Source organism: Cololabis saira, chromosome 14, assembly GCF_033807715.1.
Source record: "Cololabis saira isolate AMF1-May2022 chromosome 14, fColSai1.1, whole genome shotgun sequence".
NCBI classification, from domain to species: domain Eukaryota; kingdom Metazoa; phylum Chordata; class Actinopteri; order Beloniformes; family Belonidae; genus Cololabis; species Cololabis saira.
This window is the reverse complement of record NC_084600.1, coordinates 13,885,002-13,911,033: the sequence shown is the minus strand read 5'-3', so window position 1 is coordinate 13,911,033 and position 26,032 is coordinate 13,885,002. Positions and strand designations below refer to the sequence as shown.

Here is a 26,032-nt window from a genome sequence, read left to right as displayed (position 1 = left end):
TAAAAAAAAAAAAAAGTTATATACAGAATATAAATGTTTACCGAGAGCTCTTTCTCTAAATCGGTGATTCTCAACTGGGGGTCCGCGGACCCCTAGTGGTCCCTGGTGTAATTGCAAGCGGTCCGTGGGTCCGTGATGGTTAAAATATAGTCTATATTTAAAAAAAGATCCCCTTTTTATAGAAATAAATTATTATTTTGGTCAAATGTGAGCGAGACCTTTATCCACCTAAGAGTTGATCACAAGTTTGCAGGGGGACCAGGGGTCAAAGGTTGAGAGCCACTGCTCTGAACCTATGACGAGCTTTTGTGGTGTGGGATCTGTGACGAGCGCTCGTTAATGTTCCCGAACAGACCGCCTGCAGGTACAGGTGGAGGTGTGTCGTACATCACTAGGAGCCTGTAGCCTGGACCGTGATCGTGACGCTGACCGGCACATCATCTCCAGTGGGGGGGGCTTGGCTGGCGGGAGTGGCACCCAGGGGGGAGGCGGCCCGGGGAATAGCGAAGGCCGGACCTGGAAGACACCAACGTTTGAGTTCAGTATCAGGAAGATGACTGACGAGTAATTAACGGCTCAAATGGAGCAAATCCTCTCCATTAATTAGGGCTGGGGATTGATTCAAATGTCAAGAATCGATTCGATTCCAATTCTTAAGATTCAGAATCAATTATCAAGATTTGATTTGATCCGATTCCGATATAGATTTGGGTTAGTGTTATTAAAACTGTTTTTTGAGCTGTTGCATGAATTATATGACTGTAGTTATGCAACATATTAATACTAGTATTATATTGAGATTCAACAGCAAGTATTGCAGCTAATGATGCTGTAAGGACCAATCAGCTCCCAGAATGCTGATATAACTGCTTTCAGAAACATCATGTGGGTCAGAATTACCAAACAGATCCAGGGAGGAAACGGAGACGTATGAAAACGGTTTTATTTTTTCCCACATTCCGTTTAAATTTTTTCCATTTTTCGGTCTATTTCGGTTTTTAATTTTTGAGAATTTGTTTTTTAGCATTTTATGCAAATGCAACCCCAAGACAGTAAATAAAGTAATGAAATATAGACCATTTATGCAATTAGAACTGAAAATGTTAATGTTTTCATACCTTTTAAACATATTTAAAGGCAAAAATATGGCACCAGTTATTCTCGTGTACAACAAAACATTCCTTTTTTGGGCATAAACAAAAAAATACCAAAAGTTGTAATGTATTGAGGAAAAAAAATTCGATCTTTAGACATACGAATCGATTTTTAGGAATTAATATGAGAATCGATTTAGAATCAGAAAATCGATTTTTTTTCAACACAGGCCTACCATTAATAAAAGTGTGCTTTGAATGTTTCCCTGGACTTGATCTCTCTTCTCTTATGGTACGGTCACATGATCTCTACTTTAACTTGACCATACCCATTTAAAAAAAAAAAGACCTGCTTTTATTTCACTGGTAATATTTAGTTTTGAGTATTTCTTTATAGAGGGTCTGCATTGACGCAACTTCCCTACTGGACCAGCCCCCTTACTCGCACTGAGTGGCAAAACATCAGAGAAAACAGCTGCAACTAGTGGAGAAGACTGGATAACAGCCGATTATCAGCTTAAATTAAAGGCAGTTGGACTTGACAGTGACCCGTACAGTTACCCCAAGAGCCAGTGGTCCATGGACATTAATATTTGGCCACAAATCCAGTTTCCTGATATTTATATATACTTAATTTCTACGCCGGAAATACAGAAAGCAAAGCTTGAAGGCTTACAAAAGTCTTGATGCTTGGTCCGACTTTAAGGCAGGATTTGTTGGTGAAATTAAAGTGATGAGGACACCGAACTTTATGATTTGACCGTTTAACGTTAGCTACCCAAAAATCCAACATTACCTGATACAAAATGAGAACCGCAAATCCACGTTTCGATGCTCTTAAAGGAGCATGAGGCTCCTTTTAAGAAATGAGACTCTCTAGCGCCACCCTTCACCAAGACGGCCGTTGGGGGTACTGCAGCCAACAGTGAAGCCGGCACGGGAGAACGGGGAGAACGCGCATGCAGCGTCATGTGACGTCACATCCGCAGGACAGCGCGGGAAATTCGGGACCGAATTGCAGCACATTTTGCAGCACACAGCCTGTTCAAGGCAAAGGAGAGATACGCTAGAGGGCTCATTCTTTTGGGTTTGGAACGCTTCATCTGACATTATTACTAGAAAACTTAAAATGTATATGGATTTTTTTCATAAATCTTGCCACAATCCGGCCTCAAGCTCCTTTAAGCTTATTTTTCCGGCAGTCTCTAAAACGATAACTCTGATTTCTTGCTAAATCTATGAGTACAGTCGATCCCACAACAGCTCTTTCCCATTTTAGATGTTTTCCAGTTGCTCAAACTGAAAGTTTACGCTGAGACTCAGACTTTCTGACACTCAGTGGGCGAAACCCGCTGTGAAGTCGCATCTGTGACGTCATGCGCATTCCCTTTATTGTCATTAAAGCTGACGTGTGGAGTCCATGCTCAGGTTTGTATGAATGTGTGGTCTTGCCTGGACTGGACGGCCCCCCCGAGTCCTCCGGGCCTCCGTCTCTGACCACTTCATCCTCTGGAGAGTTGATGTTCTCCCTGGACTGGCTGTGCTGCCTGGAAACCCACGAGAGCATGTGAGGACGTTGTCATGGATAATCACCAACCTGGACGTGTCCTCGGTCGCAAACGTGCAGCTCTGATACTCACGAGCCGAACAGAAGGTCATGCAGTCCTGCGGGAGGAAAAGCGGGACGTCAGGACAGCAGAACTCGTCAGTGGGCTTTACTTTTACCAGACGGGCAGATGTTTGGTGGGGTCGGGACTCACGCGGGTTGTTGTTGCGGTTGCGGATGATGAACACCAGCAGCAGCAGCGTGAGAACGCCGGCGAAGAGCATCCCGCCGATGGCTGCTCCGATCACAGCCGGGTACACGCTGAGGCCCGGCTCCGCTGCAACACACCACAGACACACGTTCACCGTCACGGCGGCGTCTTTACTGTACCGCTACGTTGCTATGGCAACCGCCAGGATAAAAGCATCCTCCCTCCTCACACCAGCAGAATAAGATAAACGGCAGAAAGCATTTTAATGCGACACCAACTGTTTGCATGTGTTCCAATGGCAACTATGAAATGCTGAAACAGTCAAAATTAAATAAGTAATTAATTAATTCAATCATTAAATAAATCTGCAGTGAAATATTTTAATTTTTAATATACAATTAAATAATTTAAATGTGTCATTAAATAATTACATTTTGAATATTTAATTGGATATATATTTCATTACATATTTAATTATTTCAAGGTTCCTGCATTGGCACATCATGAATTTATTTAAACTCTCACTTTGAATAATGTATATCCAATTAAATATATTCACCATTTAATTATTTAATGATACATTTAATTATTTAATGGCATATTAAATAGATTGTATATTTCCAATTGTATTGATTTCATTTACATTTATTCAATGATTTAATTATTTAATTTTGACTGTTTGCATGTGTTCCCATGGCAACAGGATGCTCTCTGAGGGCAAACCATTTCACTCGTAGTTGTCAGGCTTTTTACCGCTTATTTAGGTCAAAATGCTGATCTGACCCAGTAAGCGTCTGTAATACACCCTCTGATCTACGTGTCCCCCAGAAGTCCCATGATCCATCACACCACATTTGATGGTTAAAACATGTCGTTTATGAGGAGAAGTCCACAGGATTCGCTTTAGGGAAGATCGGGAGCAAGGAAAGGAAACGAGCAAAGAAGAGAAGGGAGGAGTGTAACAGTGAGGTGTGTGTGCTGTTGTTTGTACGTGATTGTGAGTGTGTGTGTGTGCGACTTTCACCTGAGTGGATAACAAAGAGAGAAAAATTTAAATATTACAGCGTCATAACATATTTTAAATGTTCACTGAACTCAAGTCTGTTTCCTCTCGCCGGTTCTGTTTTGTATGTTTACATGAGTCATGTGACCACGTCTGAGTCTCCACCTGTACCTGGAGTCATGTGACCACGTCCGAGTCTCTACCTGTACCTGGAGTCATGTGACCACGTCCGAGTCTCCACCTGTACCTGGACTCTTGGCTGCAGACGGGTGTCCGATGGTGCGGTGGTTCACCGGAGTGACCCTGAACTGGTAGGTGACGGTTGGTGTGAGTCCTCGGACCGTGTGGCTCCTGAGGTCTGGGTCCGGGATGATGGTCCGGTACCAGTCTTTCAGACCGGTCCTCTCCCCGTTCTGCTCCTCCGACCCGTTGCTGCTTTTCCTCCGTCCTGGCCGCTCCGACACCCATCTGTGCTCCGAGACGAAACCTGTCCATCCTCCGTCCTGCTCAGTCTCTACCCGCCACTCCAGCTGCACCTGGTCCCGCCGCGGGCCGACGTACGCCGCTCTGAGCAGGGTCACGTTGGGCGGCGCCGGGTGCTCTGTGGTGGAGACCAGAGTTTCTCTGAGATTACATCTGATCAGGGGCCGGATTCACAAAACATTCTTAAGAAAAAAAATCTTATGTGTCATTTTTTTTCTTAAGTTCAGTCTTAAGAAGAAAAAAAGAGAAGAAGTCATATTCTCCAAAAAAGTTCTTAAGTATTTTCTCAACTTTCTTCTTAAGTTTCTTCTTAAGAATTAAGAATTAAGAAAATTAATTAATTAATTAATTAATTAAATTAAGAAAAAAAGACTTAAGAATAAATGGTATTCTTGAAATAAAAGTTCTCAAATTTGTTGACTTTTTTCTTAACTTTAAGACAACCTTGACCTGTCTTAAGATTTCTTCTGTGAAAAGGTAAGCCTCTAATATCACCTTTTTCAACACATTTTAGACAAGTTTAGACTAGTAGGTCATAGTTTGGGGATATACTTTGTAATTAATTACACAAAGAGCCTGTTAACTGTTTGTTAGCATGTTAGTTAGCGTGGTAGTTCATTATTATTAATTTTCCCCAATAGTATTTTTTTTCGCACATTAATCTCATCCACCATAACCTTGAAAAGTTTCTGCATCTCTTTTTCTCCTTTTCCATGTTTAGTGAGTGACTGACGGTTAAGACCCAAACTACCTGTATATATGTTGTTTGTTGGCGCGTGCAATGCAATGACATTTTAAGAAGTTCTTAAGTAGGAAAAATAAGAAATTCCTGAGAAATGACAGTTCTTAAGACAGTTCTTAAGAAAATATTGAGGAATTGCACTTAAGAACTTTCTTATGAACTTCTTAATTTTAGATCTTAAGACCTTTCTTAAGATCGTATTATTATTGGTGAATCCGGCCCCAGATCTTTATTATTAGTCATTGTTATATAACAACGAAATTAAAAAGTACTAAAAACTAACCATTGCATACAAAACACAAATAAATTATTAAAACCAATAAAGAATTAAAAATAGCCTACACATGCACACATGATGTCTCGCAATCATGCCACTTCGATAATAGCTGAAGTATTTCACCGCAAATCAGTTATATTTGTCAGGGTTTGATACTTCCTGTTTTATTTTGAAGCCTGTGTCTTTGTGTTTGAGTTCTTGTTTGACCTTCCTGTTCCCCATCTGCCCTGATTGTCTGCACCTGTGTCTCGTTAACCCTTGTGTATATCTGGTCTTGTCTTTCCCTTGCTCCCAGCTGGTCTGTACTGTTTCCTCCATCCGTGTTTTCCAAGTCAGGTTTTGGTATTTTTTCAATTATTGTTTATCTTCTGGTTTTTGTATCCTGCTCGGCAGGGCTTTGTTTTGGAGGAACAAATCACTACTTTTTGGAGCTTCTGCCTCCTGGTCTCTCCTGCATTTGGGTTCTCATGTACTCCTCCCTGACAATATTCTAAATAAATCAGTTATATTCTAGGAGGCTAAAGTTAAAAAGAAAAGAGAAATCATGTAATGTACTTTATTTATACAGCACTTTTCAACAGCCTGTTGGTGTGACAAAGTGCTTTACAGCAAGTAATATAAAGGAGGATAAATAAAAACAATCAATACAATACAACAAAATCTAATAAGATGAAAATGTCATCACACTACTGGGTGTTAAAATCCATCTTTAAATAGGTTTTTAGCCGAGATTTATAAATGCAGAGGTCAGAAATCAGCTGCATCTTGGTGGGGAAACGGAAAAGACTCGGCCCCCCCAGTGTTTATATTCTGACCTCAGGACTTCCAGCCAAAGTTGATCAGTTGACCTCAGCGCTCTACTGGGATGACTGACAGTTAAAAGCTCGGATAATTACAAGGGTGTGAGGCCGTTAAGAGCTTTAAAAACGGACATCAAAAGTTTAAAATCCACTTTATAAAAGACGGGAGTCCGATGAAGGGAATTAAGAACGGGAGTGACGTGCACGTCAGTCAGTGTTGGTTAAGAGAGGGGCAGTTGAAGGCGATTAAGGGAAGACTGAGATTCTTACATGAAGTGCGTTGCAGTAGTCCACCCGAGAGCTAATCAGGGCGTGGACGGCATCTCCTGGTCACGTGACTTAGAAACATCTTAACCTAACTCCCAGATTTGAAAACTATCGGTTACAATTTGTGCTTCCTCTGATTTTTTTTGGATGGTTTTATTTTCTTCTTTTCATAATTAAAGAACAATCTTCTTCATCGCTCAACCAACTTTCTTGAGGGGTCATGGAGCGTTTTTCATCAGATTGAATATTTAGTTAAAATCCACCAGTGACCAGAGAAAAATCCTTCATGACCAAACTCTGTCACACTTGTGTAAAGATGAGCAAATTAATGAACACGGAAATGTCTGCGGACGCAAACATTCATGCTGAAGTGTCTTGTAGACTTGTAGGTCTCCAGACCGGTCTTGGTCTCAAGAACACTTTTTGTGGTCCTGGTATTGTCTCGGACTCGGATAATTGAGATGTCGTTTCACACCAAGGTGACAGAATCTGGTGATCAGCAGTTCTTCTTCTTGTTAATGTACAGTTTTGTAAACTATTTGTATTTTGCATCTGATTTAATGTTTTGGTGCATCTGCATGTGTCTGTATTTAATTACAGTTTTGTGTTTATAATGACCTTATTTGAGTAAATACATGTATATGAATAATAGTTGCACATTGTTGTGATTGATTAAGCATCAGGTCCATTTCACTGATGCTGATATACGGTGTAATCTGATTACTATAATGGTAAATAATGTAGTTTCAAGTTGATAATTGTATCTTTAATATTTAAAATTCATGTTTCATCTCCAAATTAAGTCCAATTTAAATCAGTAACATTTACTATTCATGACTTTTCTGAGGTGGATGAGGGTGTTGGAGCTGGTTATTCTGCTAGAGGACTTTGGGACTAGTTAGTAGTCGTGTCAATCCTTAAAAGCACTGGAGTCAATCCTCCAATAGTGTAGAAATAGCGGTAGTGCAGTCGCCACACATATCTGATCTCAGCTGATGGATGAAAACATTTATAGTGAGTTCAACATCATCATCCACTTCTCTGTGTTATTGTGCTGCAGTTGAATACAAGCTCATATGGAAACTAGCTGAACCAGAATGATGTTCTACAATCACGCAGGATCAGGACATTACTAGGTTTGTTTTTGGTCTGGAGCTGAACTAGTCTTGGTCTTGATACTCTCTGGTCTTGGTAGAGTCTTGGTTTAGGGGGTCTGGACTACAAGTCTAGTATATTGTGACCTTAAAGATCAATGGCGGCGCTTCCTGTTTTCACCTCCTGGAATGCTTTTACTGATAAGCTGCGACGAGAACTCCTGATGCTGCACATGGACGTACCCTTGTCTCAAGACCTCGTACTTAAACAGGACGTATAATAATAATAAAAAAGACTCAAGATGATGAAATAACTAGGTTCCTTTTTGGTCTTGATACTCTCTGGTCTTGGTAGTGTCTTGGTCTCGGTTTAGGTCTAGTGTCTTGTGGACCGTCTGCAACTCTTCAGCAAAGAAAAGCTCTTAAAAAGTTTGAGGGTAAGGGGTTCTTACTCTTGACCACCAGGGTGACGTTGACCTCTGCTCCTCCCACTGCGTTGGAGGTGGAGCACCTGTAGTCGCCGCTGTCCTGCGTCTCGTCCGCGTCCCTCACGGTCAGGTTGGCCCACGCAGACGTCTGCAGCAGCGTGTACTTGGACGGGTCTCGGACGTCGGAGCCGCGGTTGTTCAGCCAGGTGATGTCGCCGGCGGGGAGGTAGTTGGCTCTCAGGTTGCAGGTGAGCTGCACGTCCGTCCCCTCGTACGCAGAGACGCGGCGGCGTTGCGTCAGCAGCACGGGGGCCTCTGCAAGGCAGAGATGCATCACTGATTAAACCTGATTTATGGTTCTGCGTTAAACCAACGCAAAGCTTACACCGTTGCCGTGACGCCGTTGTGAACCCTTCGGACTTCTCCGTCACTCTATTTCATTGCGGTGCAATACCCCCCTTAGAGCGCTAGGGGGTTGCGTTCTTTTCCTGAATGGTTTATCATCGTCTCTAGTTGAGTCTTTGTTTAGCTTCCGGCTTTTTCGGTCACAATGTAATGATGTGGAATCTTTGTCCATCACTGCTTATAATGTGTAGTTTTTTTTCTCAAATGCATGAATTAATGGAGCTGTGAAGATGGCATGAGTTCTGAAGAAAACAATATGTTGGGCAATTATGAGCTTTGTTTATCATGCTCTAGCATTGTTAGTTTACAACACCAAGATGTTTAAAAATGGCGGGGATGGCGCAGTCTGGAACTGGAAATGCGTTGCTACCAAGCAAACCAATCACAGCCCTCTCGGTCTGTGTTGGGTCTGTGTCACCTCTACGCGTAGTTACGCGTAGGCTACGGAGCCTCCCGTGTAGCCGCGTACCCTACGCCATAGGTTTAACGCAGAACCACAATTCAGGCTTTAACCAGCACCACGTCTGAGCGGTGATGAGACGGTGTTCTGTCGATTTCTGATGTTTCTGATGTCTGATTTGTCGAAAAATGCTACCGCCGCATAAACTGATTGCGTCTGTCTATCGATTTTTGCTACCCTATCAAAAAATGCTACCTAATGGTTTTCTACCTTTGTAGAGCTACAATTTTATTGTGTTTTACTCCCTCCTTGTCGCTTGCCAGGCCGTCATTGTAAATAAGAATGTTATTAATGATCTGACTGGTGAAATAAAGGCAAATGACTGAATGAATAGAGGGAATGCGCATGACGTCACAGATGCGACTTCACAGCGGGTTACGCCCACTGAGTGGCAGAAAGACTGAGTGGCAGCGTAAACTTTCAGTTTGAGCAACTGGAAAACATTTAAAATGGAAAGAGCTGTTGTGCGATCGACTGTACTGATAGATTTAGCAAGAAATCTGAGTTATCGTTTTACAGACTGCCGAAAAATAAGCTTAAGAGAGACAAATGGATCACTGCAATTCACAGAAACAACTGGATTCCAGACACCGAAACGTGGATTTGCGGTTCCCATTTTGTATCAGGTAATGTTGGATTTTTGGGTACTTAACGTTAAACGGTCAAATCATAAAGTTCAGTGTCCTCATCACTTTAATTTCGCCAACAAATCCTGCCTTGAAGTAGGACCAAGCGTCAAGACTTGTATATGCCTTCAAGCTTTGCTTCGTGTATTTCCCCGGCGTAGAAATTAAGTACATATAAATATCAGGAAACTTGATTCGTGGCCAAATATTAATGTCCATGGACCACTGGTTCTTGGGGTAACTGTACCAAATATTAATGTCCATGGACCACTGGTTCTTGGTAACTGTACCAAATATTAATGTCCATGGACCACTGGTTCTTGGGGTAACTGTATGGGTCACTGTCAAGTCCAACTGCCTTTAATTTAAGCCGATAATCGGCTGTTATCCCGTCTTCTCCACTAGTTGCAGCTGTTTTTGCTGATGTTTTGCCACTGAGTGCGAATAAGGGGGCTGGTCCAGTGGGAATGTGACGTCAATGCAGACCCTCTATATCAAATAAAGCGATACAATTGGTTTTTTTTTCCTCTTTATCGTATAATGTAATAATAATAAAGTGTATTTGCAATTCATGTCATGGGTAGTGTATTTTTAAGGATGAAATACTCAACATCCCATATTATCAATTTTAAATCAATATTTCAGGGGTAGCATAATTTGATAGTCCAGTAACATCCTATCAAATAATGCTCCCGTCACTTAATGCGTGGACTGAAGGGATGCAAGAAATGATGGGCGTGGCAATCAAACTTTCAAAATCGACTGTGAGCAGAACCACAAAGCTCTGGACGGGTAGCATGGATGGACAAAACACCGGAGCACCGACCCAGCGTGAGCCTGCAGGTCTGGGGCCGGGCCAGCAGCGGGTGCTGGGCGTGGCAGGTGTAGGGCTCCCCGCTGCGGGCGGCGCCGTAGCCCAGGACCAGGACGTTGGAGCTTTCCTCCCCGGCCTTGCTGTGACCCCCGGGGCCCTCCCACCACAGCAGGGCTCTGGGGGCCCCCCCGCTCCAGGAGCAGGACAGGATCAGATGCTGCTTGTCGTTGGTCACATAAGCGAAGCACACCGGCTCTGACGCAGGAACATCTGGAGGACGGGAAGTGAAAAGTGGATAAATTGATTAATTGAAGCATATTGTTGTGATTTCTTTCCTTAATCGTTGTTATTTAAGGCAAGGCAAGTTTATTTGTATAGCACAATTCAACACAAGGTAATTCAAAGTGCTTTACATCAACATTAAAAGCGGCAAGACACAATTAAACAGTAAATAACAAATAAAATGATAAGAAAAGAGGTAAAATAAAAAGCACAAGTTGCACAAAGTAAGGGCAGTAGAGTACAGCAGGGATACATCGCATTCATAAAATGGCAAGAATTACATTTCTATACGGTCAAAACGTACAAAGACCGGGTCAAATACAGTATTACAAAAGTAATCTGTAATAATTAAAGCTGCAAGCAGCGATGAACGGGCCCTCGCACCCTTGTGCACGTTCAGGCTGCAGTGGAAGCTTGTATGACTTGCATGTAGATTGTTCAGGCCTGGACATTTAGCGGATGACACCACACACGACTCTGTATATCAAACCATTCAAAAGTTATGGCAGAAAGTAGGAACTATCAAATATGGACCAATCAGATGAAGGGGGGGGCGCGCTTTTTGGCGTCTAGCCAAACGCTTTTGACTGAGAAAAGTAATGCGTGTCGTCGCAGGATGGAGACGCACATTTTGATGTTTGATTGTTCGGGCCGCATTAACTGCCGAAGGAATGGCATATATTTTGCCAAAATTACACGATTAATTCTAAATGGTCGACTTCCTGTTTGGTTTCGGCCATGGCGCCAAGAGACTTTTCTTTAAGTTGCGACATGATACAAGTGTGTACTGATTTTCGTGCATGTACATCAAACCGTATTGTGGGGCTTGAGGCACAAAGTTTTCTAGGGGGCGCTGTTGAGCCATTAGGCCACGCCCATTAATGAAAACTGATGAAATATCACATTTTCCGCCAGGCCTGGCTTGCATGCAAAATTTGGTGACTTTTGGGGCATGTTTAGGGGGGCAAAAAGGCCCTCATTTCGTCGGAAAAATAAAAACGAGAAAGGAAAAAAAAAAGAAAAAAATTCTTACAGATACAATAGGGCGTTCGCACTGTCAGTGCTCAGGCCCTAATAATCTGTATTTAACTCACGTGTGCGTGTGCTGCACTCCGCCTGTCGTCCGAGGGCAGGATGTGAGCCCACACATGTAAACAAGCTGCTGTTGGGACTGAGTCTCTCCGAGGGCAGCAGGAGAGTGTGTAGATCTGGATCTGGATCTGGATCTGGATCTGGATCTGGACCTGGACCTGGCCCGGCAGGTACCAGGTCTCCGGTCCAGTGCAGGGAGGGGGGCGGGAACCCCCCGGGCCAGGAGCAGAGCAGCCTCAGGGAGCTGTGGTTCAGAGCCGGCTCCACGGAGCAGGAGGGGGGGCCGTCGGGGGGGTCTGTGGGGAGATTTACAAGAGTAACAAGCCAGTGATAGAATAATATATAAAATTAGATATCTAACTTACAATCACAAAGTAATATCTATTTACTGTAGAAGACTGAACTTTAACCTCAGTAACTATTAGGGGTGTAACGACACTAATCTCAGGATACGGTACAATACACGATATTGAGGTCACGATAATGATACGATATTATAGCAGTATTTTTTTAACAACCTTGCATGAGGAACATATGACTGGAAAAAATTGTCTTTTATTTGAAAGACACAAAATACAAAACAATGCTGTGCATTTGCCCTATTGTAGTTTGTAATGCTTTATAACTGTTTAAGTTTTAAAGAGAAAGCCAGGCCAACCATTTTCCACAAACTGAACTAAAAGTAAATGTCAGGTTTGCATTATGCATTTTCAGTTTCATACAAGTAAAAATATTTGGCCACAAACTAAATAGTTTCTCTCATGTATGACTTGACTTTTTTCTTTTCCAGAAATTTAACAACTAAAATGAAATATATAAATAAAAGTAAATAAATAAACTATGAAAAGTCCCAAACTCAAAAGGCAACATGACTGTTATTTATCTTCTGCCAGAGCTAAGAGCTTCACATGCTCCAGCCTGAGGCCGTAAGGTGAACCCCGTTATCGTTTCATCCCGCTCACACCTTTGGGGACGACACAATCTTTACATCATAAAAAAGATTGTTTCATGCTCACATTATAACTAAAAGTTCGGAGCTCAAAACCCCTCAAGAGTCCCGTGATCGGGATCGCAAAACGGTACTAGTTTCTTCTGAGCGTAGTCAGATTTTGGTCCGCGGGTCGAGGCACGGTCGTCACGTGATCCCGCTGCACCAATAGGACGCGCGTTACTAGTAAAAACAATATATTAATATTAATAACCCAATATCGCGCTACAGTTTGTCACCTCCACGACACGGATCGTGACGTTTTTGTATCGCGAAAATTTGTCGCACGATATATTATATAAACTTTATTAACTTTTATTACGGGCTCTAGACCCAATATCAAGACATACAACATAAGAAATAAACAACAACTACATAAACACATAAAAACATACTCTTATTCATGAGAATCTTAAAAGGCACCCATACCAATGTTTCCATAGATATGAATGATTGATATCTGACCGAACTGCACCTGGGGCTTGTGAGCTTCATTATAATACGGTTTTGTGACTCATCAAGTTATATTGTTACACCCCTAGTAACTATTATAACTCAGCAAGGAGGAGGATGAGTGACAGGTGGGGGTTGTGACATCACAGCAAGGTACCTGCCAGGGAGTCTCATGAGCATCCGATGGTCCAACAGATCCAGGTCCAGAGTGCCAGCATGTGTGTTTGTGTGTGTGTGTGTGTGTGTGTGTGTGTGTGTGTGTGTGTGAGGTTGAGTATGCAGAATTGATGTACTGAATGAAGGATGAATAAAAGAAGTAAAAGAGGAAGATAGAGGAAAGATCCCAACTCTTGCACGCCACCCGAGAGGAGGTCTGACGGAGCGGTCCGGGTCGGAGGCAGACTCACAGTAGACGGTCAGGCTGATGGTTTTCCTGGAGCGGGTGTTCAGGTAGGTGTTCTGGGCCAGGCAGGCGTAGTCGCCGGTGTGCATGCGGAGGATCTTGGTGATGGTGTACTGGGGTCCGGTGTGGACCTGGGAGTTGTTGTAGAACCAGACGTACTGGCTGGCCGGGTTGGACTGGGCCTGACACAGCAGAGAAACGGTCTCTCTCTCCAGGGCCGAGTATCCTCGCTCAGTGAAGCTGAAGGGAGTCACGTCGATCCGAGGAATGTCCGGACCGACTGAGGAGGAGGAGCAGGACAGAAGGATGCTGATCAAATGTTTGTTAAATGCTTTGGGACTTTTAAAGGCAGGGTAAGCAGTTATTGGTGCTTTCTAATCTCAAATACATTCATCTCACTTTATCTCACTCAGCTAAGCGTTATTCTTCATTCTTGATGACTTTTCGTGCACAAGGGCAGCGTGATGGACACCCTGGCGAAGATCGTAAGACTACGTTCACACTGCAGGCCTTAATGCTCAATTCCGATTTTTTCCCATATCCGATTTTTTTGGGTGACTCCCGCCCCCGCCAGCGCAGTATTATGATAACGGTCACTCTCAAGTGACGTCAAAGTCGCATTAATTCCGACCTGACTGTTCACACTGAGGTCGCATTGCAAAACATCAGACCTGTATCCGATTTAGAACCACATATGGAAGCGACCTGAATCTGATTTGAAAAGATCAGATTCCATGTGACTTGTGCTGTTCACACTGTCATAAACAAATCAGATCTGAGTCACATATGAGCAAAAAATCGGATTTGGGTCACTTGGGAACTGCAGTGTGAACGTAGTCTAAGTCACTTCAAGCACAAACATTTTATTCTTTAAGCCAGAAAAGAACAGTTAGAAGGCAGAGTTCAGTTTAAAAAGCACATTACTGGCCTTTATGACACCATTGCTATTTTATTTGCTTATTTGTGTACATGCCTGCTGGGTATTTTAAAGGAGCATGGGGCAGGATTGAGGCAGGATTTATGAAAAAAATTCGTATATGTTTTAAGTTTTCTAGTAATAATGTCAGATGAAGCGTTCCAAACCAAAAAGAATGAGCCCTCTAGTGTATCTCTCCGTTGCCTTGAACAGGCTGTGTGCTGCAAAATGTGCTGCAATTCGGAGGCCGAATTTCCCGCGCTGTCCTGCGGATATGACGTCACATGACGCTGCATGCACGTTCTCCCCGTTCTCCCGTGCCGGCTTCGCTGTTGGCTGCAGTACCCCCGACGGCCGTCGTGGCGAAGGGTGGCGCTAGAGAGTCTCATTTCTTAAAAGGAGCCTCATGCTCCTTTAAGTTGAGCTGCTGTTTTTATTGAATTCAGATTTTAAGTAGTTAATAGTTGCACTATTATTACTTGATTGTTCAAGCTACCTCCAAGAGAACTGTACTGTTTAAGTGCAAAATGATAAAATAAGGTGAATAAAATAAAAATAGGGGACAAGCTGGATCTGTTTATTTTGCATTTGTTCTTTTTTTTTTTTAATGTGTAACTAAAGTATCGGATCGGGACTCGGTATCGGATCGGGACTCTGTAACCAGCCGATACTCAAAATCAAATAATTTGGAAATCGGATCGAGCCAAAAAAACCTGATTGGGACTTCCCTAGTACAAAACAAATGTATTAGTTTACATTTGTCCTACAAAACTAAAATCACAGTGAGACAACACCTCGCTAACACTCAGGCATGATCAGTAATTTAGCGGATAATTGCAGTGGTTTAGTTGTTTTAAACTGCCAGAGAAGTGAGTGGTTGCCACTCACAGATGGTGTCCAGCCACAGCCGGTTGGAGCTCTCACTGTTGACGGCGTTGGTGGCCACACAGCGATACCAGCCCGTGTGGTTCCGGCTCACGTCGGTCACGTTGATGATGTCGGCGCGGCCCTGAGCGAAGGCCGTGACGTTGCCGCCGCGGGTTTCGTGTTGCCACAGGTACTGGATAGGCCCGGTCCCGTTCTCCAGGCTGCAGCGCATCCACATGGTGGAGCCCTCCACGGGGGACGCGTCGCTCAGCAGGAGGTACGGCTTGCTTACGGGCACTGCGGTGAAAACAAAGGCATACATTCAGGTGTAAAGCCTGGTTTATGGTTCTGCGTTAAATCAACGCAGAGCTTACGCGGTAGGGTACGCGGCTACGCGGGGTCTTTCCGTAGCCTACGCCGTAGCCTACGCTACGAACACATTTTCTATTATATTTATTAATTCTCGTCTGATTTGTTATTATGTAGTGATTATTATTTTTATTTTTTATGTTATTGATTTATTGTTCTGCTGTTTTATTTATTTGTTTTTTGTGCTCAAATAAGAGATATCAATCAGACACTAAGTGCACTAGAAGTGATATCCAGTGTAATTCTATCGCTAGGAAACGTCCACCGATATCATGGCTGGAACAAAAAAAAAAAAAAAAACCCAGCTCAACTCATGTTTCTTAGTCATGTCCCTGCCAGAAGGAAGTATTCAAGATCAGTGCAGATCCATACTGAAATATCGATACTTCCGATACCAGATCTGTTTGCTCTGAAATCGATTCTCAAATGAAAATATCGATATTTGTGATACTTCAGTCATTTGTGGTGATGTATATCATTAACAGGAATACGCAGTGGTGTAAAGTAACGAAGTACAAGTAGGCCTACTTCGTTATTGTACTTAAGTAAGATTTTTGAGAATTTGTACTTTTATTGATACTTTAATTTTTCTGTACTTTTACTTTTACTTCGTTACATTTTCAAGGAAAAAATCGTACTTTTAATCCGCTATATTGAAAATTGGACACGTCGTTACTCGCTACAAATTAAAGAACAGCACAGCGGGGCTGATTTATGGTTCCGCGTTACACCGGCGCAGAGCTACGGCGTAGGGTACACGGCGACGCACACCTTACGCCGTAGCCTACGGCGTAAAGTGTGCGTCGATTTAACGTGGAACCATAAGGCGGACGGGAATGAAGGGGGCGCGTGAATATACCGAGAAGGAGCCGCAGCTCCCGGGAGAGTTGCGCCGCAGAGCCGGGCCGGAAGGCCGGAGGAACCGCCGTCGCGTCGAGTACCGATGAGGACTGAAGCCTGAATTATGGTTCCGCGTTAAATCGACGCTGAGCCTCGCCGTAGGGTACGGGCCCTGCGTTGGTGTAACGCGGAACCATAAATCAGCCTTGAGCGGCAGCCGACGCGTGTCCATGCGCACCATTCTTTGTTCAAAAGTCTCAGCCTTTATCAGCTGGGGTTGCTTAATGTTGTCACTGCATATACAGGCTGGGGGTGGACCTGTCAGCGGGGCCAATGGGGAACAGCAGCAGTGATGAGCAAAGGGAGAAATTAAAATGGGGTAATGGAAACAAACGCTCAAGGGGTCAGAATAATATCACCATTATTTAGAGTTGTAAGCAAATTCTTGGATTCTTCATTTCTTTGCAATCCTTTTGAAAATAATTTTGTACTTTGAATTTTGTACTTTGTACTTTTTACTTTTTACTTTTGTACTTAAAGGAGCCGTCTGTAAGAAATGGCCAAAACTGGTACTGCAGTCACTTTCAAAATATTGTTGAGCGGCGTGTACCCTCCCCCTCCTCCCCCCGACCAGAGGTTGCCAGGTAGGCTGCAGAATGCAGCAGGAACGTAGGCTGCCATGGCTGCCATAATTAGAGCCGAGCTGGCAACCCGGATGCCGAAACAATACTGACTTGGTGATTGGGAGATAGGTGGAGGGTGGAGCTTCAGAAACAATACTGACTTGGTGATTGGGAGATAGGTGGAGGGTGGAGCTTCAGGCCAAAACAAAAAATGACAACATAAACATCAGTTGAGGGCTGCAACTCCTCTTTTTAAACTGGAATATCCTGGCTTGAGTGCTGTTGTCAGTGACATAAGTATTTGAAATGAACATGATTTTTAAATGTCTGTTGACATATCGGGGTCATTTTATGATACGTTTTATTATTGCTCTTACATACAGCTCCTTTAAGTACATTTTACACCATTTACTTTTGGTACTTTATTATATTTAAGTTGAGGTACTTTTATACTTTTACTTAAGTAATGTTCCTAATGGGTACTTTTTACTTTTTCTTAAGTAATTTTCAAGCAGAAAATGTGTACTTTTACTTAAGTACAATATTTTTGTACTTTTTCCACCTCTGGGAATACGGTGGAAAGTAACTAAACTATTCAGATATTGTCTAAATAACACGGTGCTGGTAGGAACTACTTTTCATTTTTATAGTAGTTCTTATTTTTGTTTATTATTCTCATTTATTTTAAAGGTTTTTATTTTTTTACTTCGGATCTTTTTTAGTGATGGGAACACTTTTTTCAAACACTGTTTTTTCTGTTGTTGTAACAGCTCGGCTGTATTGTGAATGAGGCCGCTAACTCAGTATACCTATATGATTTATATATTATATACTAATTATGTGTGTGTGTATATATATATATATATATATATATATATATATATATATATATATATATATATATATATATACATATATATATATATATATATATATATGTATACCCGTGACCCTGCAAAGGATAAAGCGGGTATATATAATCGGTCCTGGGCTGCTCACTAAGGTCTAATGTGAGCCGTATGCATGCCTGCTTCTCCTGGCTTCCTGGCTTACTGTTGAGAAGAGATTCATGTGTAATACACTTGTTCTGTTCAAGTCGGACATGAGCGCAAAAACCCCAGTGTTTATCCATGAACAGATTGTTTTTAGGTATACTGTTCATAATTATAACATTAGAGGTTCCAGTCAGCTCAAATGACCAATTCCAAGGACCAATCATCTTAAGAGATCTTTTATTTATAGATCAGTGACTTTGAGGAATAACCTGCCTCAAAACCTCTGCTGCATACACAACAAATTAACTTTAAAAAAGAATCTTAAAGTCTACTTAACATTGTAAAGTTTTTGTTGTTTATTTGTTCTTTTTGCATTATGTATTATTTAATAGTTTTCTTTTCTTTAATGTAAATTTATCTAGTATCTAACTTGTGAGTTAAATCATGTAATCACTTTGTATTTGCAATTGTATAATTCTGTATGTTTCTTTTTTTCTTTGTGGACCCCAGGAAGACCAGCTGGTTGCTATGGCACCAGGTCATGGGGATCCTTAATAAAATCTAAAATCAAATAATGGATGGATGGAGATATATATATATATATATATATATATATATATATATATATATATATATATATATATATATATATATATATATATATATATATATATATATATATATATATATATATATATATATATATATATGTGTATATACAGTTTGCGTGTGTGTGTATGTATGTATGTATAGGTATGTATATATATATATATATATATATATATATAATTATACTTCTGACTTAAAAATAAATGGCTAAATAGGGGACTCTAATGACCTGTATTCTTAAGCTATCTAAAATACACCTTTTTTTAAAATACACCTTTTTTTTTTTTAGATTTACCGGGCACATTAGGTGTATTTGCACAATGAGTATCGGATCGGTATCGCCGATACCAGCCTGAATTTGACTCAATATCGGATGGGAAAGGAGATGGGTGGTATCCAACATCCCTCCTCAACACTGAGGGGCCGTACCTCGAACTGCGAGGTGCACGTAGTAGTAGTAGACCTTGGGCTGGCCCTCCAGGTCGTAGAAGGCCTGGCAGGTGAAGAGGCCGTGAGCGGCCAGCGGCAGCTTCTCGATACTCACGGCCGCGCTGTTGGAGATGATGGTCAGCTGTCCCAGCCTCTCAGCCAGTTTCTGGATCCTGGGCCCCTTCCCCAAATTATACACCACTGCTCTGATGGCGTCGGTGCCCGGCCTGGTGAAGCTCCATATGTACATGTCCGGCACGGTGGGGCCGCACTCCAGGATCACGGCTTTGCCCAGCACGCCGTGCACACCCGTGTCATGGTACACCACCTCCCAGTCGTGGCTGATCTTCACCGGTGCCGTCGGCTCCACTGACAAGCCTGCAGATGTGTGTGCGAGGGGAAAGAGGATGCCGGTGTCATGTGCCTTGCTCTAGTATTGATTACGATTCAAACTACAGAGGCTTTGTTATACTTTAATAAGGCAACCCATATCATGGAGCAAGACTGGTTTTTACTTTCTTTCCTGCTGCATCCTGGTTGTCAAATATGTTTTACTTTGTGCTTCTTTTCATATTGTTGCAGATACACCGATAAGAGGGGAGGTTTTGGTCTCCAGAAATGTCAAATATATACTTGAAAGTAGTTAAAATGTAGAATTTTCCTTATCTTATAAACTTTTCCTTTTATAAAACACTAACACAAAAAAGAAAAAAATAAATACTGGAAATCTGCTCCATATGCTCTGGAACTGTCCGATTATAGATGCTTTCTGGAAATACGTGATCAAAACAATTTCTGACATTTTAAAATCCCATATTCTTGATCCTAAAGTCTGGATACTGGGAGATATTAGTTCATTAAATATGACTTATCATAAAAAGTATTTCATTCTGCTTGCAAGCACCGCAGCAAAAAATTGTATTTGGAAATCAGAAAACCCCCCAGCACCCAAACAGTGGATCAATGAACTTGGTTCATATAGTACTCCAGAAAAAATATTGTTTTCCGTTAGAAAAAAAACTAGAGACTTTGACCTTATTTGGGGGCCTTTTTTGGATTTTTTGCTTTTAATGGACTAATGATCTGAATCACCTACTGTATTAATGAATGTGTTTACACAGGACTTGATTATTTAATTTATTATTCATTTTTGTTCTTGTATTGATAGACATATGTTAAATAATTTTAATGATGTAATCTATTGACCATATGAGGGAGGGAAGGGGAGAGGGTGTGCTGTTGTTTTTTTATTTTTATTTACTTTTTTTTTTTTATTATTATTATTATTATTTATTTATTTTGGTTTAATTAATGTTATGAAAAGTAAAAAAAAAGGGGGGGAAAATATTGATAATTATATTGTTATTGTAAATCTTATTTCTTTTTTTTTAATGCCCTCAATAAAGACATCTATACAATAAAACACTAACACACAACAGTATCGTATACTACAGTACACACGAAGTAGGAATGATTAAAATCTGCAGACAAGGAGTTCTGTTGTCTGAATATATATTCATGATTATATCCAGTTATAACTCAATCAAATCAAACCTTACCATGAGCCCTAAAATTGTCTGTGCTGGTGGTCAGGTATAGAAAGGCCAGCCCTAGCAGTTGGGCCACCATGGTATCATGATGATCCTGAGTCCAACAGCCGCTTTTCTCCCCAGAAGATTTTGTTGAAATCAAAAGGAAACGACTTTGTTCCGCGTGAAGTGTCTGGTTCAGCTTTTCCCTCCTTCCTCAGTTCATATTTTCCACTTCTGTCATCCACAGGTTCCTTGTCCAGTTCAAGGCACTGACTTCACTCGACTGAGAGTCGGAAAGGACGGAGGGTCACTAAACTGATTTAGGTTCAATTATTAATGTCTTCTTCTGTTCTCTCCGGCTCTCCGTCCCTCTTTCAGTCGGGTTAGAGTGACACAGTGATGCGGAGCTCATTTATTATACAAGACAGGCGTCCGTGGAAGGGTTAGGATTCTGCTCATACGGACATACGTTTATGTGGACGTCTGCATGGTAACTAACACATACGGTCTCAGCATGAACGTTCCTTCACGTTGTAGCTTCACATTCAACTACATTCAACAGGCTGCATTTCTCAGGTTTTGTTAAGCTGTTGAACAAGCAGCCCGGAATATACTGCTTAAACTACCTTAAGTGTTCAATAAGGAAGATGTGAGTTTTGTCTTGTCTCAATATATATTTATAAACTCCACATCACTTTTTCTCAGCAGAAACTGTTTTACATACAAGAAAAACATTATTTCTGCACCCCTCTTTCCATTAATAGCCATTAGCCTGTCATGTAGGGGGTCCGTGCCTTGATTGATGGGTGACTTGTGCCTTTTGGCCTTTAACTTCAGAGCAGAAGTGAGAGAAGTTGCAGTTCCTCTACTGACCACCGGGGGCTGGAACCCAAAGCCAGTAAATCTCCTTTGACTCCAGTGTTAAAATATCTAACCTGGCAGCAGAAATAAACATATTTATAGCCTGATTTATTTTATTTTTCTTAGTCATGGGTAGATTTCAGATTTATAATGGCTTAACTATATTCATAGCACATCTAGTAACATTACATTAAGTAAAAACATATAAATTATGCAAGAAATATACATAAATGTATGTATAATTAGGGTGGAGGTCTTGATTGTTTTTGGGCGAGGTCAGTGGCTGGTGCTATTTTTGCTACATGGCACTGTATTAAAGCATACTCACTCATATTTTTGAGAATCTTATTATTATTTTATTATTATCCTTTATTTAACCAGGTGTGGGTCTCGTTGAGATTAAAATCTCTTTTTCAAGAGAGCCCTGGCCAAGAAGACAGCAGTTAGTTAAAACAACATCCACTACCTTAACCCAAAAACAAAGCAACAAACAATCAACACCGACAGAATAAACCAATTAAAACAGTTCTGTAATAAGTAAGTAATAAGAGCTTCGTTACTCAAGAGGAAATATGCTCAGAAGAATTATAGTTACAGTAATATCTGTCAATATTTCCAAAACGTTGTTGCTTTGGGGTAAAGTTGTAAATACGAGGCTTGATAATATGATCCAAAGCTACATGCCAACATTTAAAAACATAAAGCCACAGTTTTAGTTTGGTAAACACCTAATCTTGCATCTGTTTACACGATCTATTCTGATCTGGTCTTGTAAAAGACACAAGCTCATTAACATAAACAATAAGTTGATACAAGAGGAAGAGGAGGGACCTCTAAGTGGATCCATGAGACCGTAACACGAGCTGTTCATCATGAATGAATGAATGAATGCAGGACAGAGATCAGCTTTCTTCACCTGGCGGAGATGAACACAACCCTGCTAATGCTCAGGTTCACGGAGGAAAAAGGATGTCAGCTAATCTTTGCCTTCCAGATGAAGTTAGCAGAAGAATTTTCTAGGGATAGAAGAAAAAGAATAATACGACACATACAATGCCGCAATGAACAAATGTTTCTTTTCACGGTCTGTTTTTAATTATTTTGTTTTTCCTAAATTGAGTGGAAGTCAGTTTTAATGAACTTTAATGAAATGGAGAGGATGCTGGAGATGGAGCTGCCAGTCAGGAGAAACAGCTTCTGATGTGGTGAACGACTGAGAGGGAGGGAGATGCAGAAGACAGGATGAGACTGAAACAGATGATAGAGGAGATAACCGAAAGGGCTTGTTGGTCTCTGGTTTGATTTTCAACATAGGACTCTTAATATATTTTTTAATTTTTTTTTTTATTTAACCTTTATTTACCCAGGCAAGCAATGTAAGAACAAATTCTTATTTGCAAATGCAGCCTGAACAAAGAGCATACGCACTTTGATGGGAGATGGGAAGGGGAGTGCGAGAAATAAAAAACAACGTTATGTAAAATTGCATAACAGTAGTTTAGTTTAGTTTATTGGTCCTTTCAGTTTCCACAACACAAATAACCCAAAGTACAGGTGTAAATCATCAGTGTTATACAAAAGAATAGTGTAGACTGAAGCCTAAGCTTATGACGCCTACCCTTTTCACAAAAAAAAAAGTTAGCTTTTATAGACTAGTGCAATGTCATTAATAAATATCATTCCATACAGTATTTATATAAGCAATAATACAATAGTACATACACATACCTATACATACATACATACATACATACATACATACATACATACATACATACATACATACATACATACATACATACATACATACATACATACATACATACATACATACATACATACATACACGCATACTGTATATACATATATATACAGTATGTATACATACACACACGTACATACATACGCATATATACATGCATACATTGCATGCATACATACATACAATAAATATCTACAATAAATATAAATACAATAACATTGAAAAACATTAAGACGATTGGATGTGGCAAGTCGGCCTGATCAACAGGTGCAAGAGTCAACTGGGATTTGTTGCAGATTTTGTTTGAAGACAGTGTGATATAAGGGCAGAGAGTTTTAGAGTGTTTTATTTCACACAATCGTTCACATTTTTAACATTTAATTTATTTATTTAGAGAGAATATCATGTAATAATCTACCGGTAATCGTTTGCAGCCTCTCTGCAACAACAATAGCTGTCATGACGAGTCCAGAGCTGCAGCCGTCCACCAAGCAGGCCGTTGTTTTGTTTCATACAAGCAGCAAACTCTTGCAGCTCCTCAACGACAACCATGTGCAAGTGAAGCTTAGATGAGGTAAAAGGCAAGTTATTTTTCCTATTGCTACGGCAACAGATGAGACATAAATGAGCTGCTGCCTTCACACTTCACTTTTTCCTCTCTTTTTTTTCTGCAAACAGCCATTTCTCAGACAGATCCTTTTTTGTCAAAATGGACAATTTGAGAGTTTGTGCAAATTCTGCAGAGAAAGGCTCCAGCTGGGAGTAAAGCGTACCAATACAGGGGGACCTGACTCCAGAATAAGATAGAAGATATGAATATAGATGGAACAGACAAGAAAAACAACAATAGAAATCAATAAACATGATCAATCTGGAGGGGATTGCAGACCGGACAGCGGAGCAATGATTAGTTCACCGTGTTGTATGTCTGGCTTCAACAATAAAGTGATCTGAATCTGAGCACGACCCTTCTTCTGCTTAATGGACGGTGTTTTGTAAACAGTGTTTAGTTATCGGACATCTGGTGTGAAGCGTTATTGATCATTCAGAAATCCTATGTTCACTCAGTGTATGATCTAAAGAAAAATCTGAATTGATCTCAAACTATCAGGCCTTTAAGCTTTTATTGGGTATTTTATTAGACCTCTCGGGGCTCAGTGTGTGATCAGAAACTCCTTCCTCTGGTCAGACCGGGGTCTGAGCAGGGTCCCATCTGTCCCCCCACTCCAATACTAATGGAGATCAATAACTAAATATATACTATCCATCCATCTGGACACGCTTATAGGAGGAAGCTGGAATATCCGGAGAAACCTGCTGGGAGCTGAACCAGAAACCTTTATTTTTTTATATATATATATATATATATATATATATATATATATATATATATATATATATATATATATATATATATATATATATATATATATATATATTTATATATATATATATATATTTATATATATTTATATATATAATAAATGGGAGCAGCCTCGTGTCTTTTACCACAGTGGACGCATCATGACAGCATCGTTCCTCAGGTCCGGTTTCAGAGATCAATAGCTCCTTCTATCGGTTACTGGGAATAAAAACACTCAGAAACTCCACTTCTGCCACATCTGGATACAGCGAAACTGTAACATATAGGAGTTTTGTGCATTTATACAATATTATTATTCCTACCCTCAAAGTGAAGCTCTTTTTTTTTCATTCCCCCTTTTTTACTCACCAGGTTAAAAAGTGTGTTTTGATTGGATGACATTTTGCAGTAACTGTTACCAGGGCCGCCGCAAGGGGTGTGTGAACCGTGCGACCACACGGGGCCTCGTGCTATGGGCCGTTTTTTTTTTTCAATTTTTTTCAATTTTTTTTCCAATTTTTTTTTTTCGTTTTTTTTTTTTTCCTTTTTTCACTTATAAATATCAACAGTCACGTTCCATTACAGAACTAAATGTGTACTAGTCTGTGCATATCAATAAACATATGTGCAATGATGCGCGTGTCTGTTCTTCAATACAACTGATCAGACCAAGCGCAGACACAAGCTGCTCTGATCCAGACGGGTGGAGTTGAAACAAACTGTCACACAATGTCGAGAGAACGAGACAGACTCAGAAAATTTTCATCAGGGGATGAAAAAAGAAAAAAACTAAAGAAAATGGAAGAGTTTAATGCCTCTCTGAAAGGCTCGTTTGATAAATTTGTTACAAAAATCACCGATCCGCCCGGGTCTCAAGCAGCCATGGGGCCCCGCGTCGAGGCAAGCCAAATGATGATGAGGCAGGGGAAGGTATCCAGTATTTTGCTAATTGGAGAGTTAAAATTGCGCATATAGACACCCAATCCGTACCGAAATACCTGCAAGCGCGCGAGGGCCCCCCCCGGCCATTTCGCACAGGGCCTCGCAAATCTCCCAGACGGCTCTGACTGTTACTATCCGAGTCTCTCTAATGAGTTTAGTTTAAGATTGTGACCCTGTGATTCCCATTCATACTCTTGATACCCCTAATGGGCAAATATATTTTGGAATCAGAATAAAAACCTGTGAGTTTTAAATACTTACAAAACAAGTAGCAGAGGTGATTCAAAGTCTTCGGGTAAAACAACAAAACCAGACATTTTTATTGTTTCAGGAAAAAAAGGAACAATATTTTCAGAAAGTCATTTATTGTAGAAATCACAGGGTTCTTTGTGCCAATATTACAAATTATTGTTTAATCTTAACTCTAGTAGGATGCAGAGGAAAACATGTCCAGCA

The 26,032-nt window shown here is 40.9% G+C and overlaps 1 protein-coding gene across 1 annotated transcript; it reads right to left on the bottom strand.

The window, feature by feature from the left end:
• Positions 1-391: 391 nt before the first annotated feature.
• On the bottom strand, positions 392-20,745 carry LOC133460174 (V-set and immunoglobulin domain-containing protein 10-like 2). The gene is made up of 12 exons (XM_061740737.1): positions 20,676-20,745; positions 19,117-19,494; positions 15,273-15,548; positions 13,473-13,748; positions 11,627-11,920; positions 10,263-10,520; positions 7,970-8,260; positions 4,102-4,455; positions 2,855-2,977; positions 2,735-2,759; positions 2,547-2,641; positions 392-516 (listed from the first exon to the last, which is right to left on the bottom strand). Exons 1-12 carry the CDS (start codon positions 20,743-20,745, stop codon positions 392-394), a joined length of 2,565 nt encoding a protein of 854 aa, XP_061596721.1.
• Positions 20,746-26,032: the final 5,287 nt, after the last annotated feature.